Below are 16,485 nucleotides of genomic sequence, written 5' to 3' on the forward strand. Positions count from 1 at the left end.
GATGATTTTATATAGCACAGATCGGAAATCAGCAGTTCTTAGCATTGCACCACACAAGCTGTCGTATCAACCGCCTACTGTAACTTGATTTATTTTTTCTTCACTTATAGTCTAGAATAAAAGTGAAGTTGTTTTGTTATACTTGTACACCAACATATGTTCCTGTGTTTGAGCGACACGGGCATGCTCAAAAAATAGACGTGTAATGCCACGAAAAGTGTACGCAGGCACTTCAGTTCGCAAGCATTGGTACGAGAATGCAGTCACAAGTAGCACATCTTTATGTGAAAACAGCATTCTCAGATAAGGGGTGTGGGTAGGGAAGGATCCTGAACACGACTAAGAGAATGAAAAGTGAATAATAAAAAAAAACTAACTTTTACAAGTATCATAAACTACACCGGCTGTTACACACTGAAATCAAATGTATGTTTTTATTCTAAAACAGTAAGAATAAGAGCAGTTTACTTCTCAAAACTGAATCGTGCGGGATCGAACTCATGACCTTTTGAATACTATTCAGCAGTTGATACCATTACGCTACCGTGGCAGCTGTAGTACGTATATGTCAATGTGGCATGCTAAGGCGGCTTTTTTCTGCAGTTATATTTTTGAATAAAAGCATACTTGTTTTGTTATATTTGTACCTTTTGTGAAAGTGTTTGATATTTGGACTAAAGGCTTCATACATTATATAGTTTATGCTTACATTTGGTAATTTACTACTACAATATGAAAAACGTTTCTGTTTTAAAAATGTGTTTACACGGATTACTGTAGAAACGGAACACACGTGCAATGCGTGTACAGTATTCCAAATAATGATCTATTATTTCCACTCTAAAACTCCACTTCACTCCCAGATAATCAATTAAGGCATGAGCTGGGAGAAGTTTGTGCACGTTCTAAGTCGTTCGGGGGATGGAATAGCCGGCTACTTGCAGCTTTTCTTTTATCAGCACATTTAAGATTAACAAAAGACGCTGGCGGAGAGGTGAGAACGGTTTTAAGAAGCGATTTAAGGTGGGACGGACCTACGAGTTTTTTGTAGGCTCTGGTAATTCTAGTGTTAATCTCAGATGCGGTCTCTTGTCATTTTGTGCCTGTCCATACTCTTATTACCTGCTCTTCTTCTTGTTATTATGCGTTCACTGCTCTTATGATGGTCTATTCAAGTCTCACTGCCCCTAACCTTCACACTAATGTGATTTTCATGGTCACACCTGTCACAACACAGCAGATTCTCTTTTCTTATCTTTTCAGGCTTGCAGGTGGCAAAATTCTGTCTATAAATTGTTTGTGCCTGAGATGCAATCAGAGATCAATATGGCTGGTAGAAAATAACAAAGCCCAGTATTTCAGATTTTTAAATGCAATGTTGAAGGCATACATTATAAGCACTTTGTCATTGGAGCAGAATATGTTGTGTGCTGTAGACATTTAGAGTACAAAACCCTCATACCTTAAAATTCACCCAAATTTCATTACAAATTGGCCCATTCTGGGCAATAAAAGAAGAAGGAAAAAAAGTGTCAACAGGCAGTGCAGATTTGTTCAGCACAAATGACAGAAAATATTTTTAAAATTATAAAATTGCGTAAAATTGTTCATATTCAGTACCTGGTTTTTATTATGCTTGTTTTTATCAGACAAAAACAAAACCAAATCGTAAAGTATGTTGTGTAGTGTTGTAAGCTTCCACTAACATTAAACTCATATTATATCCAAACCCGTTAAGTGTACAGTTCTGTCTCATTGTGACACAAAAACTAAACTCCATAGTAGTTCTTTAACCATACTATAATTACTAAAACTAATACAGTGAAACCTCGGTTCACGACCATAATTCGTTCCAGAACTTTGGTCGTAAACCGAGTTGGTCGTAAACCGAAGCAGTTTCCCCCCATAGGATTGTATGTAAATACAATTAATCCGTTTCAGACCGTACAAACTGTATGTAAATATGTAAAAATATGTAAAGATTAAGCACAAGTATAGTTAATTACACCATAGAATGCACAGTGTAATAGTAAACTAATGTAAAAACATTGAATAACACTGACACAAAACACCCAGGCTCCCTACTCAGCTACATGAGCTGGCTCTCTCGCGCTCTCTCTCTGTAGCACACACACCAACAAAGCCCCTCCCTCCCTCAGCTACAGGAGCAGCCTGGCTCACGCGCTCTCTCTCTCTCTGTAGCATGAGCGCGCACACACACACACACACCCCTATTCAACCCCATCCCTTCCCTGTCAGCTGCGCGCTCTCTCTCTGCGCTTGCTCGCTCGTGCTCTCTAATCTCTCTGTAGCAGGTGCTCGTGCAGCATTTTTTTTTAAATGAGTTTTAAGCACAGCAGAAAAAAAAGGAACATCGACCAAATCCGAAGTGCATTTAAAAACCAACTCACAAGCAACCAAAAAAGTAAGATTGCAGGAGATCACACTATTAAACTTAAAGCCTGATCGCTATAAACATTTTTTATAAAATGAGTTTTAAGCACAGCGGAAAAAAAGGAGCATTTGAAAAAAGAGAAAGGTAACATTGCACCTAATCGCGCTATGAAAAAATCCATCTGCAAACACTTTCATGAGTTTTAAGCACAAGGAAAAAAGCGAACATTTGCAACACATCGCGTTATGAACTGAAAAATTAACTTTTGAAAAATCCGTAATACAAAAACCACCAAGAAAACTAACCTTGCATGAGTCGAGTTCTGGCATGAAGTGTTTTCCTTCAGGTGTTTTCTCTCTTGTGATTTCTTGGGTTTCTGGTGCTTTTAGCTGTTTAGCTGGTGGGAGTGAAAGCCTCATACAGCCATTCCAAAAACAAAGTTCTTGTGACCCAACCCTTCATGTTTGCTGGCAGTCTGGCTTTGTTTACATTGTGCTGCTTGAAAGCACGAGGGTTCTCAAATTGTTAAATGAGTAAACTGGTAAACAGTTTTTCCACCTCTTGTAATTTCTTTACTTCAAATTCAATTTTCTTCAAACTTTTCTTCTCACCACTCTTCACTTGCTTAGAAGCCAATGGAATGAATGAACCAATGAGCCAATGAACAGAGCTCTTGCAGCAGCGGCTCGTTCGCTTTCTCTCTCTATTTCTTTCTCTCTCAGGCTGCCTGTGGTGGGAGATGGTGCGCTAGCACGTACAGCCTGCAGATAGGCAGGCAAACACGTGCAGCAATCTCCTCCTCCCCCTCCCCAGCAGGCACATGCTCGCTCACTCTTGCTCTCTCGCTCTCTCAGCTCAGCTCAGCTCAGGCAGGCAAGGGAAACTGGCTTGTTCGTATACCGAGTGTGTGATTGTGAACCGAGGCAAAAGCTTGCCGAGCTTTTTGGTCGTGAACCGAGTTGTACGTGAACCGGGACGTTCGTGAACCGAGGTTCCACTGTACATATATATAAAAATAAAATAAATAAATAAAATATAATATATATATATATATATATATATATATATATATATATATATATATATAAAATATAAAATCTTTGTAAAATAAAAACTAAATTAAAACTAAAAATACACGATGAAGGAAAACTAAAACTAAATTGAATTTCCAAGTAAGGTCAGAAAAAATATAGAAATAAAAACTAATATAAAAAGGCAAAACTATAATAACCTTGGTTATGATAATGAAAATAAACATGAATATTCGACAGGGCTGTTCCACAGTGCTTCCCCAGTTAATAACATAGCCGGACAAGATGGGATAACTCCTCTGCAAAGTACAGATGAAATCGGGGAACTAGTTAGAAAAGGATAGCCTTCTGAAAAGAATCTTATGAAATAAGAACCCTTTCTGATGCATCAGTAATACACATGGTCAAAATTTTTTGTAAGTGTTGTTTTTCAGCCTTTTTATCAGTATCAGACAACAGAAAACACAGGTGATAACACTGCTGAGAAATTGTTTGGAATTAAGTAAAATAAACCCCTTTATAACTAGCAATGGTTAGTTAGCAGTGTTTAAAGACAACAAGCACCCTCACCATGGACGAAATATCATCTAACAAAGTAAAATTGTAAAATATACATTTAGAGCCTCTAAAAAACATAGCATTTGAACTGAAGGGTAAAAAAGCAGACAAGAAATAATTTACTGAATTTGAACTCATGAGCAATTAAAAGTAGCAACTAGGTCCTCCAACCCAACCCCTTACCCGCTACAGTTTACCAAAAGTAGCCTAAGGCTCAAGAATCTGAGCATCTGTGACCTAAACTACTCAAAAAACCACTACTGAAGACTTATGTTAAAAATATGTTTTTTTACTTACAGAATTTATCAGTCTATCTGTCTCCATTGCGCTAAAAATCCTGCACACTCTGCTTATTAGACTTTTGACAGCATCCAATCTGTAGTAAAATACATATATTAGAACAGAGACAAACAACAGTATTAAAATCTTAAACAATAAGCTAACCTGCAGTTTGCAAGTGTACATAAAAATTTACACACTGAACATATTAACTTATAAAAATCTAAAAATATTCTTTACACCATATACTGATTGCATTAATTCATTTTTATGCATTTAACATAAATATAGAATGGTGCATAAAATTATGCCCTTTTTAAAAAAAAAAATGATTCATATGGAGCCATATTGCAGTTGAGCCTAACCTGAAAAGTAGCAAGTTAGAAACTCAAAAAAGGAGAATATACTGGCATTTACACAAAGACCAACACAAGCCAGTAAGCTTAACAAGCATCACAGGTAAATTAATGGTGGAAATTACTAAGGAAAAGACCTTTCAGCCCTTGTCTATACCAGGTGTATTAGTAAGTTTCAATAGTAAGTTGTAATTCTATGTGGTACATATGATATTATTTATATTGTGAATTTCCCCTTGGGATTAATAAAGTATCTATCGATTTTCAGAGGGCTGTTGATAATGTACCACATGAAAGGTTAGTAACCAAACGTAAAAAGAACAGGGAATTTAAGCCTCAATGTAAAGTTGGGTACAAAATTTGCCCAAACACAGGGTACAGAAATATATTCAGAATTTTGTGATATTAAAAGTGGTATCCCTAAGGCAGGTGTCTCCAACTCCAGTCCTGGAGTGTACTGTGGCTTCAAGTTTTCATTCAAACTCTTTTCTTTATTAGTGACCAGTTTTTGCTGCTAATTAACTATTTCCCTTTATTTTACTTGACTTTTCTTGTGACTCTGACTGCTGAATCGATTATTTTTTCCTTAAATGACACCTAAACATAAATTTGATGTGAAGTGAGCCAACAGATGACCAACTAAGTTGGGGCCTCCAAACAAATTCACTTCATTCAGTTTCATAATATGAAGCCAATTCTTGTTGCTAATATGGATTGTGAATTTCCCCTTGGGATTAATAAAGTATCTGTTTTATTAAACCTGTTATTTAATTCCATGGCACCCATTCTGCCATGGCAGACATTTCCAAAACTGTTGATTTTCATTTTTTAAGAGTGCTGTCAAAATGTTTTGTGGACCTGAGCAGATCAACATTACTGAGACCTTCACCTTCCTTTATTTTCAGTTATTGTGTGATGGACATAGGTTGTTGTTTATGTGTTGGTTCATTTTGTGTCTTAATATTGTTTTGTTGTTAATTAAGGAAAAAATAAATAGTCATGGGGCCCGAGTCTTAAGTTGTGCATCAATTAAAAATTAAGGCAAAGAGTTAATTAGTAGCAAAATCAGGTCATTAAATAAGAAAAGGGTAAGAATGAAAACCAACACTCAAAGTAGCTCTCCAGGGGCCTCATGTATAAATGGTGCGTACATACAAAAATGTTGCATATGCCCGTGTCCAAGCTCAAATTGCTTTGTATAAAACCTAAACTTGGCGTAAAGCCACGCACATTTTCACGCTAGAGTAAACCCTGGTGTACTCAAGTTCTCCGCTCGGTTTTGCAAACTGGCAGCACCCAGCGTCAAAGCAGTGCTTTTCTTCCAGTGTGGTTTCCCTTTCTTTTTTAGATCCACATCTCTGACGCCGCTTTATCATATACACTTAAATTAACCGCATATTGTTTGTCATCTGATTGGAATTAACCCGTAACAATATAATGGTCCACAGAATGGCCAAACTATTCCAAATACCATAGCTGCCTTAGCGTTGTTACTCTCATTGCACCTTCTTCTTCTTCTTTCAGCTGCTACCGTTAGGGGTTGCCACAGTGGATCATCTTTTTCCATATTACTCTCACTGCACCACTCAGAGTATTTATATCACTTGTGGAAGACGGCCCCAGACACCGACAGACACCTACATTTTCACAAACAGCACACAATTTTATACAATGACCACACGGTGCCCATGCACCACACACCCTCTTCAAGGGCCCTCCAATGGTCCTGCACCTCATCCACTCCTCTCCACCGAGCTCGGTCTTCTTCCTCCCAACTCCAGCTATTGACTAGAGCAGGGGTTCTCAACGTCGGTCCTGAGGACCTACTGTCGCTGCAGGTTTTTGTTCCAACCAGCTTCTGTTTTTAATTGAACTCCTAGGCTAATTAAGTGAACTGATATTTCCCAAATTCTGTGTTTAAGGAACAGTATATTAATTAGAAATCTAAGTTTGCTAAAAAAAAAAAATTAATAAATAAATAAATATTAAATTGTACCAAGCAGTTACAGTGGGTACGGAAAGTATTCAGACCCCCTTCAATTTTTCACTCTTTGTTATATTGCAGCCATTTGCTAAAATCATTTAAATTATTTTTTGCCTCATTAATGTACAAACAGCACCCCATATTGACAGACAAAAAAAAGAATTTTTGAAATTGTTGCAGATTTATTAAAAAAGAAAAACTGAAATATCACATGGTCTTAAGTATTCAGACCCTTTGCTCAGTATTTAGTAGAAGCACCCTTTTGAGCTAATACAGCCATGAGTCTTCTTGGGAAAGATGCGACAAGTTTTTCACACCTGGATTTGGGAATCCTCTGCCATTCCTCCTTGCAGATCCTCTCCAGTTCTGTCAGGTTGGATGGTAAACGTTGGTGGACAGCCATTTTTAGGTCTCTCCAGAAATGCTCAATTGGGTTTAAATCAGGGCTCTGGCTGGGCCATTCAAGAACAGTCACAGTGTTGTTGTGAAGCTACTCCTTCGTTATTTTAGCTGTGTGCTTAGGGTCATTGTCTTGTTGGAAAGTAAACCTTCGGCCCAGTCTGAGGTCCTTAGCACTCTGGAGAAGGTTTTTGTCCAGGATATCCCTGTACTTGGACGCATTCATCTTTTCCTCAATTGCAACTAGTTGTCCTGTCCCTGCAGCTGACAAGTGGACAAGTGATGAGCAGTGCCTGGTTGTCTCCACACATACCGCTTAGAATTAAGGCCAAAAAGTTCTGTCTTGGTCTCATCAGACCAGAGAATCTTATTTTTCACCATCTCAGAGTCCTTCAGGTGTCTTTTAGCAAACTCCAAGATAGAACTTTTTGGCCTTAATTCTAAGTGGTATGTGTGGAGACAACCAGGCACTGCTCATCACTTGTCCAATACAGTCCTCACAGTGAAGCATGGAGGTTTTTCAGCTACAGGGACAGGACGACTGGTTGCAATCGAGGGAAAGATGAATGCGGCCAAGAACAGGGATATCCTGGACAAAAACCTTCTCCAGAGTGCTAAGGACCTCAGAATGGGCCGAAGGTTTACCTTCCAAGAAGACAGACCCTAAGAACACAGCTAAAATAAAGAAAGGAGTAGCTTCACAACAACTCTGTGACTGTTCTTGAATGGCCCAGCCAGAGCCCTAACTTAAACCCAATTGAGCATCTCTGGAGAGACCTAAAAATGGCTGTCCACCAACATTTACCATCCAACCTGACAGAACTGGAGAGGATCTGCAAGGAGGAATGGCAGAGAATCCCCAAATCCAGGTGTGAAAAACTTGTTGCATCTTTCCCAAGAAGACTCATGGCTGTATTAGCTCAAAAGGGTGCTTCTACTAAATACTGAGCAAAGGGTCTGAATACTTAAGACCATGTGATATTTCAATTTTTCTTTTTTAATAAATCTGCAACAATTTCAAAAATTATTTTTTTTTTGTCTGTCAATATGGGGTGCTGTGTGTACATTAATGAGGGAAAAAATTAATTTAAACGATTTTAGCAAATGGCTGCAATATAACAAAGAGTGAAAAACTGAAGGGGGTCTGAATACTTTCCATACCCACTGTATATAGGAATAATGTATTTTTTTTCTTTTTAACATTATTTTCTTCTTGATTTTCATTCTACTTTCCTAGGTGTTCTAATTGTTTAATTAATCCATTATTTACTAATTAGTGGGTCTGACTCTAAAGTAGTTGCAGCCTTTGATTATTCAGTGTTGTTTGCCTGGGTGTCTGCTCTGCTCGTTTTAAGTTGTCATTATTAAGATACGATGAAGGGGGAAAACTGAACAGAGAAAGGGCAAAGTATAATGAAATCAACAAAAGACAGTTAAGCATTTAAATCTATACCAAAAGCAGAAATATTTATAAATGTCTTATAAATGTAAAAATCATGCTACTATGCTTTTCTAAATATCGAATAAAAGAAAAAAAAAAAACCAGCTAATTAAATGAGATTAGTGTTATCAGGTGTTGTCACTGATTAGGAATCTGGTTGGAACAAAAACCTGCAGCCACAGGGGGTCGCCAGTACCGACTTTGAGAACCCCTGGACTAGAGGGAGGCAGCCCCTTTTATTCTCACCCGGCTCCAGGTGCTCCCTGATTGATTTCCCGCGGCACTTCCTGTTTTAGTTATGTTCTTCTTGTCTTGCATTTCCTCTAATCCTACATTTACACATATCGTTGTAGACATGGAACACACATTAAAATATATGCATTCAAAATATGATATATTATTTAACCTATACAATTCCTGAGACTTTAGCTCTGAGAATTTTGCCTCTAACTTCACTTCAGCTGCCTCGGTGGGTGATGAGTGAGCAGATTGCCTGCTGTTTGTGCTGACTGACATATTTGCAAAACAAAGACGCTGATAAGGAGGTGCCAGAGAATTTAAGGTGGCCCAGTATATCAAATATTTAAACAGGCTTCAGGGATTCTAGTGTTAAAGGAAGCAACATGTGACAGCAACCCCCACCCCTTAACACAAGAATCTCTGAAAAACCCATAATGTCGTCCAGTTTAAATTCCTTCGCACCTCTCCATCAGCGTCTTTAGTTTTGCAATTGTGTCGATCAGCACAAGCTGCCTGCTATCCCATCCCCCCTACCAACGGAGTGGAGTCCGTCAGACAATTCTCAGTGCTCAGGTCTCTCTATCTGGGAGTGAGGTGCCCGGAGTTGTATATTGTAGGATAAATAATATATCATTATTTGGAATACATACATTTCATGTGTATTCCGTGTCTAAAAGATTTCTGTAAGTGTAGGATAAAAGGAAATGCAAGGCAAGAAACGCTGAACACAAACCTAAAGCAGAATCTTTTTCCATGTTATACTAACAACGAAGTGAAGTGTATAACGTGTGAAGTCCAAATATTAAATAAAAACATGTGCTTTTATTCAAGGATATAACCAATGAAAACAAAATAATTCGATTTACATGTTGCTGTCACCGAAGCTCAAATGCCAATTGGCAGGAAGTAAGGTGATTTATGCTTGTGTTAATGGTATTGATCAATCCAGTGATTGAGATAGCAGCTTTACGCATTTGATAGAGTAAGGTCAATAGTTGTTTTCAAGTCGTTCACAGGATCTCTTGAAGCAACACTTCTGAGGCAAGAGCCTTCCCAGGATACAAGGAATCTAAAGCCTCATTACAATCAGGCATAGTAATAGAGTGATGTAAAGATAGATCGAAATTTAATTAATTGTAAAGGACGTTGCAGCAGACAAAAAAGGGACAAATATTCATATAACAGAAATTATCTGTAAGTAAATTAACAAAGTGTAGACACAGACTAAGTATAAAGTGCTTAGAATTTCACATATTTAAAAGTTGCGATTTTACAATATAGGATGTCAGTCACTGGCACGAAATATTGCACATGGCATCATTGTCTGTTAAGATGTCTGCTAGACCAATTCAGTACCTTTCAACAGACAGGGAACATTACCTCCTTGGCCAAGGGGAGACTCATTATACAGCCTGAGAGCTGAGGGTAGAAATGACCTTACGTAGTGCTACTTGAAGCAGCGCAGTTGTCCCAGTCAGCTTGTAAATTTTTTTTTTTGATATTTGGTATACTGGCACATGGTTATCCTTGGAAAGTCTATGGTTGTTTAGTGTATACAAAAATAAATAGAAAATAATTCAGAATAGAACTACACAAATGACTTACTAATTTTATCTGGGTTATTAGTTGTCTGGCTTTTCTCCGGATAGATACAGTAGGTTAGCAAGTGATATCACATTTGCATGGCCTAAGAGCCAACGGCTTACTAATCTTATCTCCAGCGACACAGTACCTGGCTTGGATGTTATGAACTGCAAATTCCCGCTTGCTGCAAAAGAATCAAGTTTAGTTCTGTCCTCAAATTAGAAATTGAAAGTTTACAAGTAGGAACAATCACATGAGGGTGAACACCCTCAAGAGCAGTGAGATGAGACTACATAGCTATTAGAAAAATTGCAAATTTCCCCTTTGACTGCCTGCCAGGCAAAAGTCAGGTCTTCCAAAGAAGCATAACTGATTTTAATAAATTCTTCCAGAATGGAAGATAAATACATCTGACAAAATACTGGATAACAAAGCAGTGAAGAGTTAAACCGGCTGTTAATTGCACAGGATGGTGAAAAGGTAAAATAAACCTTGGACAAGGTATATTTGTAGTCCATGAGAGATGATGAGGAAAGTGAGTGAGAAGCAAAAAATATTGTCTAGCTTAGAGTGAGAGTTACATGAGAATTTGTTAGCAGCATTATTAGAAAAACTAATACTTCAGATATTTTAATATCACTTTAACATACTAAACTTGTTCACCAATCCATATTTTACATTACAGGAAAGAATCAAAACAGCAGCTCTTGCAATTTTGGAACATCCTTTTGAGGTACTTTCTCAACAATAACTCAAATTCTTTTTTTGTTTGGAATCTTTATTGTTTGTTTAGTCCGATAAATGAGCTTTATTTTAACATAGTTTTCCAAGTTTAGTGTGTTTATTTTGTACTACCATTTATATACAGTGGAACCTCGGTTCATGAACATCTCTTGAACACGTACAAATCAGGTTACAACCAAAAAGTTCACCAAACTTTTACATCTGTTCACGACCTCACACTCAGTTGACAAACAAGCCAGTTTCCCTTCCGGTTCGTACATGCCGATGATTTCTGCACGTGTTCAGTCTCCCCATGTACTGTACATTGTTCTCAGTGCATCACACAGAGGGACTCTCCATCAAAACTGTAACCTCCTCTCAACCCAGCTTCCTCCTGTGGTATAGCGGGTCCACAGCTCCCGTCAAAAAGGCCAGTTTTAATAAATAATCACCGCACTCACAGCTTAGCGAGGGGGCGTGGTGGTATGTGGCCGAAGCAGTTCCTGAGGAGTTTGTGATGTGGCCATTTCTCACCTAAATGCACAGGTGAGAAGCGCTCCACATCCGTAATTGTTCCCAGGAGCTGATGACTGCCACGACTACCATGCCTCTTCATAAATAGAAGCGTGAGTCAGCTAAAAGGAAAAAGAAGAGAACAGGTAAGAACGGGAGGTTGCAGGAGAAGGCAGAAAGCAGGAGAATAAAGCCATTGCAGGAGAGAGAGAGAGACAGAGAGCACAAACGAGAGAGCGAGCGAACGAACAAGAGAGAGAGAGAGAGCAAGAGCAGGCTCGCATGCAGCCGAGAGCGAGCTGCTGAGCAGGAAGCCTGGGTGTTTGTCTCAGTGTTATTCAATGTTTTTTACATTTAGTTTACTATTACACTGTGCATTCTATGGTATAATTAACTATTTTTGTGCTTAAAAATCTTTAAAGAAAATATATTTACATACAGTTCGTACGTCTGGAATGGATAAATTACATTTACATACAATCCTATGGGGGAAATTACTTCGCGTCAATACCAAATCAGGTTACGACCAAAGTTTTGAAGTGAATTATGGTCGTGACCCAAGGTTCAACTGTATCCTGTCTTGAGTTAAAAGCCCTAAGCTCATATGTCAATTGATGTCTGCTGCCTTATAACCCAAAGGTTCCAGGCTCGAGGCTGGGCACTCCATGTTTTGAATAGTGAGCTGCTATTATTATTACTACATTATAATAAAAATGTACATTCAATTTGAGTCTGTAACACCCAGTGTAAGTTTTGGGTACTTGTAAAAGTTAGTGTTTTTTTTTTTTATTATTCAGTTTTATTCTGTCAGTGACATTCACATGGTACAACAAACTTGCCTCTCCCTCTCCAAGTTGATTGTATATATCTCCATTATTTTCACAAGAGCAGCGATGACCACATTTGGTGCTGTGATTGATGCCTGCTCAGAACTATTTGTTGTACCGGCAATCAAATATACAACATCCTGTGACCGCCATCAGACTACCATGCGGCTTTTGCACTTTGACAACAAAGACACTGGTGCAGAATGTGTGAAAAATGACAGATTTGCTGCATTCTCAGACTTCTGGTAACATTTTGGTGAGAACTGTGTTTTGAGTATCAACTCAGGGCAAAAACTTTCCGAGTCTGTGGTCATAAAGCTTATGCAGCCGTATCTGGACAAAGGCAGAACCGGAACAGACAGACAGCTTCTTCACAGCGATTTTGCTGGCTAGTAGACTGTGGAGCCGAGACACAACTCTGCTTGGCACCATAAGTAAAATGGGACTTCCACCTGCAGCTAAGGTCACTTTAGTATGCTAGCAATTCGCCACACTAGCATTTAGATCTGGGAGTGCGGTGCTGATGGAGTATGCATCCAAAAACAAGACGCCTTTCATTTCAGTCCTTAACAGCCGGTGTAGAGTTTTGCTACCTGTAAAAAACACCGCTGAAGGGAAAGAAGATGACACACAAACACTGGTGAATCATGGTAACATGTTGTAACTTGAATACTTTGTTATTCAGTTTTATTCTTAAATAAAATCACACTTGTTTGGTTTTACCTTTACGGAATTGTTTATTTTATATCCCAGTAACCACTTGAACGAGATCAAATCTGTCTCTGCCTTACGCGCACACATATACACACACATTCATACATGTAAACGCTATGCCATTTGAACATGAGTTTTCATCTGAACCTGTTTTTTTCAATCTTGCCTGTACTCCGCGTTATAGTGCATAATATTGAAAACGCAGTTGGCCAAGGAAAAGTTGTTGGCCAAGCTTCTGACACATCGCCTTCAATTAATAGAGAATTGGCGGACTTGGCCCTGGTGTCCTTTAGAGAGATAGTGTGCACCCCTAAGGTGGCGCGGGAGGAGATTCCAGACCAGACAGGTAGGAATAGGTGGGTCACGGTCGCAAGGCGTAAGGTAAAGGGTGCACACTGTCCGGGGGCATCAACCCCAGAATTAGAAGTGTCTAACCGTTATCATGTCCTGGCGGAGCTGGACGGTGACTCTGATAATTCTGAGGTGGTAGGCAGGGTTGAGGAGCCCCAACGGGCCACCTCAAAACCAGTTCCCAAAAAGAGAGAGGTAGTGATAGTTGGGGACTCAATCATTAGGGGGATTGAAGCGCAGGTGTGCTCCAGAGAGAGAGAGTCTCGTACGGTGTGTTGCCTTCCGGGAGCACAGGTGGGAGACCTCCTGGAAGGGTGGATAGGCTCTTGGCCAGAGCGGGGGTGGATCCAGTTGTCATTGTCCACGTTGGAACAAATGACATACATAAGGGTAGTCTGTCAGTTCTGCGATCAAAATTCAAAGAGTTAGGTACCAAGCTGAGGAGCAGAACTGACAAGGTAGTCTTCTCCGAAGTTCTGCCTGTGCCACGCCAGTCCAGGTAAGATTGAGGAGATTAGAAGGCTTAACGCGTGGCTCAAATCTTGGTGCAGGGTAGAAGGGTATAGGTTTATGGGGCATTGGGACTCCTTTTGGAACAGATGGGACCTGTTCCGCCGTGACGGGTTACATCTGAACCGGAGGGGCACCAATGTATTGGGGAGGCGTATGTGTAGGCTAGTCGAGGATTGTTTAAACTAGGGAATGGGGGGGCAGGGAGTTTAGGACAGGCCAGATTTAGATCTATACATGGAAGAACAAACAATGGTGTAGAAATAAAATGCATAGTAATGTAAATTTTAAGCAAACACGTAAAAAGGATTAACACACTAAAAATAGCTTGCCTTAATACTATAAGTATCAAAAATAAGGTAAGTGAGTTGGAGTTGTATGTAGCAGAGCACAATTATGATATTATAGCAATAACGGAAACCTGGCTAAATAACAAAGATGGGGATGAGTGTAACATAGAGGGATACACATTTTTTAGGAAGGATAGACAGAACAGAAAAGGAGGTGGGGTTGCTGTTTATGCCAAACATGAATTAAATGTAAGTCATCTTCAGTTGGATGATGAGCCCCATCTTAGTGAGGACATGTGGCTTCGCCTGGAAAATATTAGGGAAAAAGGTCTCATTTTAGGAGTGTGTTATAGACCACCCAATTCAGACAGTAATTTCAACACACATCTTTTTAGTAATATCAAAAGGCAAGTTTACAGGGGGATATTATAGTCATGGGGGACTTTAATTATCCAAATATTAACTGGGATAACCTTACAGATGGAGGAGCACAAGAGCAGGAGTTTTTAAAAGTAATCGGCGACTGTTTTTTAACACAGCATGTTAAAGCACCAACAAGGGGTGAAGCCTATCTGGATTTAGTATTAAGTTAAGGAGGAGGTCAAGTTCATCAGGAATAGTAAAGGGGAATTAAAAGATACAGACAATGAAATAGCAGATGCCCTAAACTTACATTTTTCTGAGGTGTTTACAAGTGAGCAAGTGGATAACCTGCCAGAGGTAAACACAACTACTAAGGAGGTACTGAGGGATTTGGAAATTGTAGAGGGAGAAGTGCTGCTCAGATTAAATAAGATAAAATCAAACAAATCACCAGGCCCAGATAATATTTATCCTCATGTTCTTAAGGAGGCTAGTGAGTACATATATAAACCCTTGACACATATTTTTAGGAAGTCACTGTGCACTGGAGAGATTCCAAAGGACTGGAAAATGGCAAATATCATCCCATTATATAAAAAGGGTGACAGGGCAGATCCAAGCAACTATAGGCCAGTAAGCTTAACAAACATCACAGGAAAATTAATGGAAGGAATTATTAAGGATAAGATTGAGCAACACATGACAAGGACAGGAGTTATTCTGAACAGTCAGCATGGGTTCAGAAGGGGGAGGTCGCGTTTTACTAACATGTTGGAATTCTATGAGGAGGCAACAAAAGGATACGATCAAAGTGGAGCTTATGATATTATTTATCTGGACTTTCAGAAAGCATTTGATAAGGTGCCACATGAGAGGTTGGGCATCAAGTTAAAAGAAGTGGGAATTCAGGGTGATGTTTTTAGATGGGTGCAGAATTGGCTCAGACACAGGAAGCAGAGGGTGATGGTGCGAGGAACCTCATCAGAACTGGCCGATGTTAAAAGTGGTGTTCCACAGGGGTCAGTGCTAGGGCGCTGCTATTTTTAATATATATAAATGATTTAGATAGGAATATAAGTAACAAGCTGGTTAAGTTTGCAGATGATACCAAGATAGGTGGATTAGCAGATAATTTGGAATCCGTTATATCATTACAGAAGGACTTGGATAGCATACAGGCTTGGGCAGATTTGTGGCAGATGAAATTTAATGTCAGTAAAAGTAAAGTATTACACATAGGAAGTAAAAATATTAGGTTTGAATACACAATGGGCGGTCGAAAAATCGAGAGTACACCTTATGAGAAGGATTTAGGAGTCATAGTGGACTCCAAGCTATCAACTTCAAACAGTGTTCAGAAGCCATTAAGAAGGCTAACAGAATGTTAGGTTATATAGCACGATCTGTGGAGTACAAGTCCAAGGAGGTTATGCTCAACCTTTATAATGCACTGGTGAGGCCTCATCTTGAGTACTGTGTGCAGTTTTGGTCTCCAGGCTACAAAAAGGACATAGCAGCACTAGAAAAGGTCCAGAGAAGAGCGACTAGGCTGATTCCAGGTCTACAGGGGTTGAATTATGAGGAAAGATTAAAAGAGCTGGTCCTTTACAGTTTAAGCAAAAGAAGATTAAGAGGTGACATGATTGAAGTGTTTAAAATTATGAAGGGAATTAGTATAGTGGATCGAGACTTGTATTTTAAAATGAGCTCATCAAGAACACGGGGACACAGTTGGAAACTTGTTAAGGGTAAATTTCGCACAAACATTAGGAAGTTTTTCTTTACACAAAGAACGATAGACACTTGGAATAAGTTACCAAGTAGTGTGGTAGACAGTAAGACGTTAGGGACTTTCAAAACTCGACTTGATGTTTTCTTGGAGGAAGCAAGTGGATAGGACTGGCGAGCTTTGTTGGGCTGAATGGCC

General features: G+C 39.2%; 1 protein-coding gene across 2 annotated transcripts in view; it reads right to left on the reverse strand.

Annotated features, from left to right (window-relative positions):
- The window catches only part of hgsnat (heparan-alpha-glucosaminide N-acetyltransferase), a 376,297-nt gene that overhangs the window by 214,179 nt on the left and 145,633 nt on the right, over nucleotides 1-16,485 (reverse strand). For both annotated transcript variants that reach the window (XM_039751089.1, XM_039751090.1), the window contains exon 6: nucleotides 4,282-4,360. In XM_039751089.1, the coding sequence (XP_039607023.1) occupies nucleotides 4,282-4,360 (79 nt within the window). The remainder of the gene's footprint in view (nucleotides 1-4,281; nucleotides 4,361-16,485) is intronic.

The sequence above is a fragment of the Polypterus senegalus genome, chromosome 4, assembly GCF_016835505.1.
Source record: "Polypterus senegalus isolate Bchr_013 chromosome 4, ASM1683550v1, whole genome shotgun sequence".
Classification (NCBI taxonomy): domain Eukaryota; kingdom Metazoa; phylum Chordata; class Cladistia; order Polypteriformes; family Polypteridae; genus Polypterus; species Polypterus senegalus.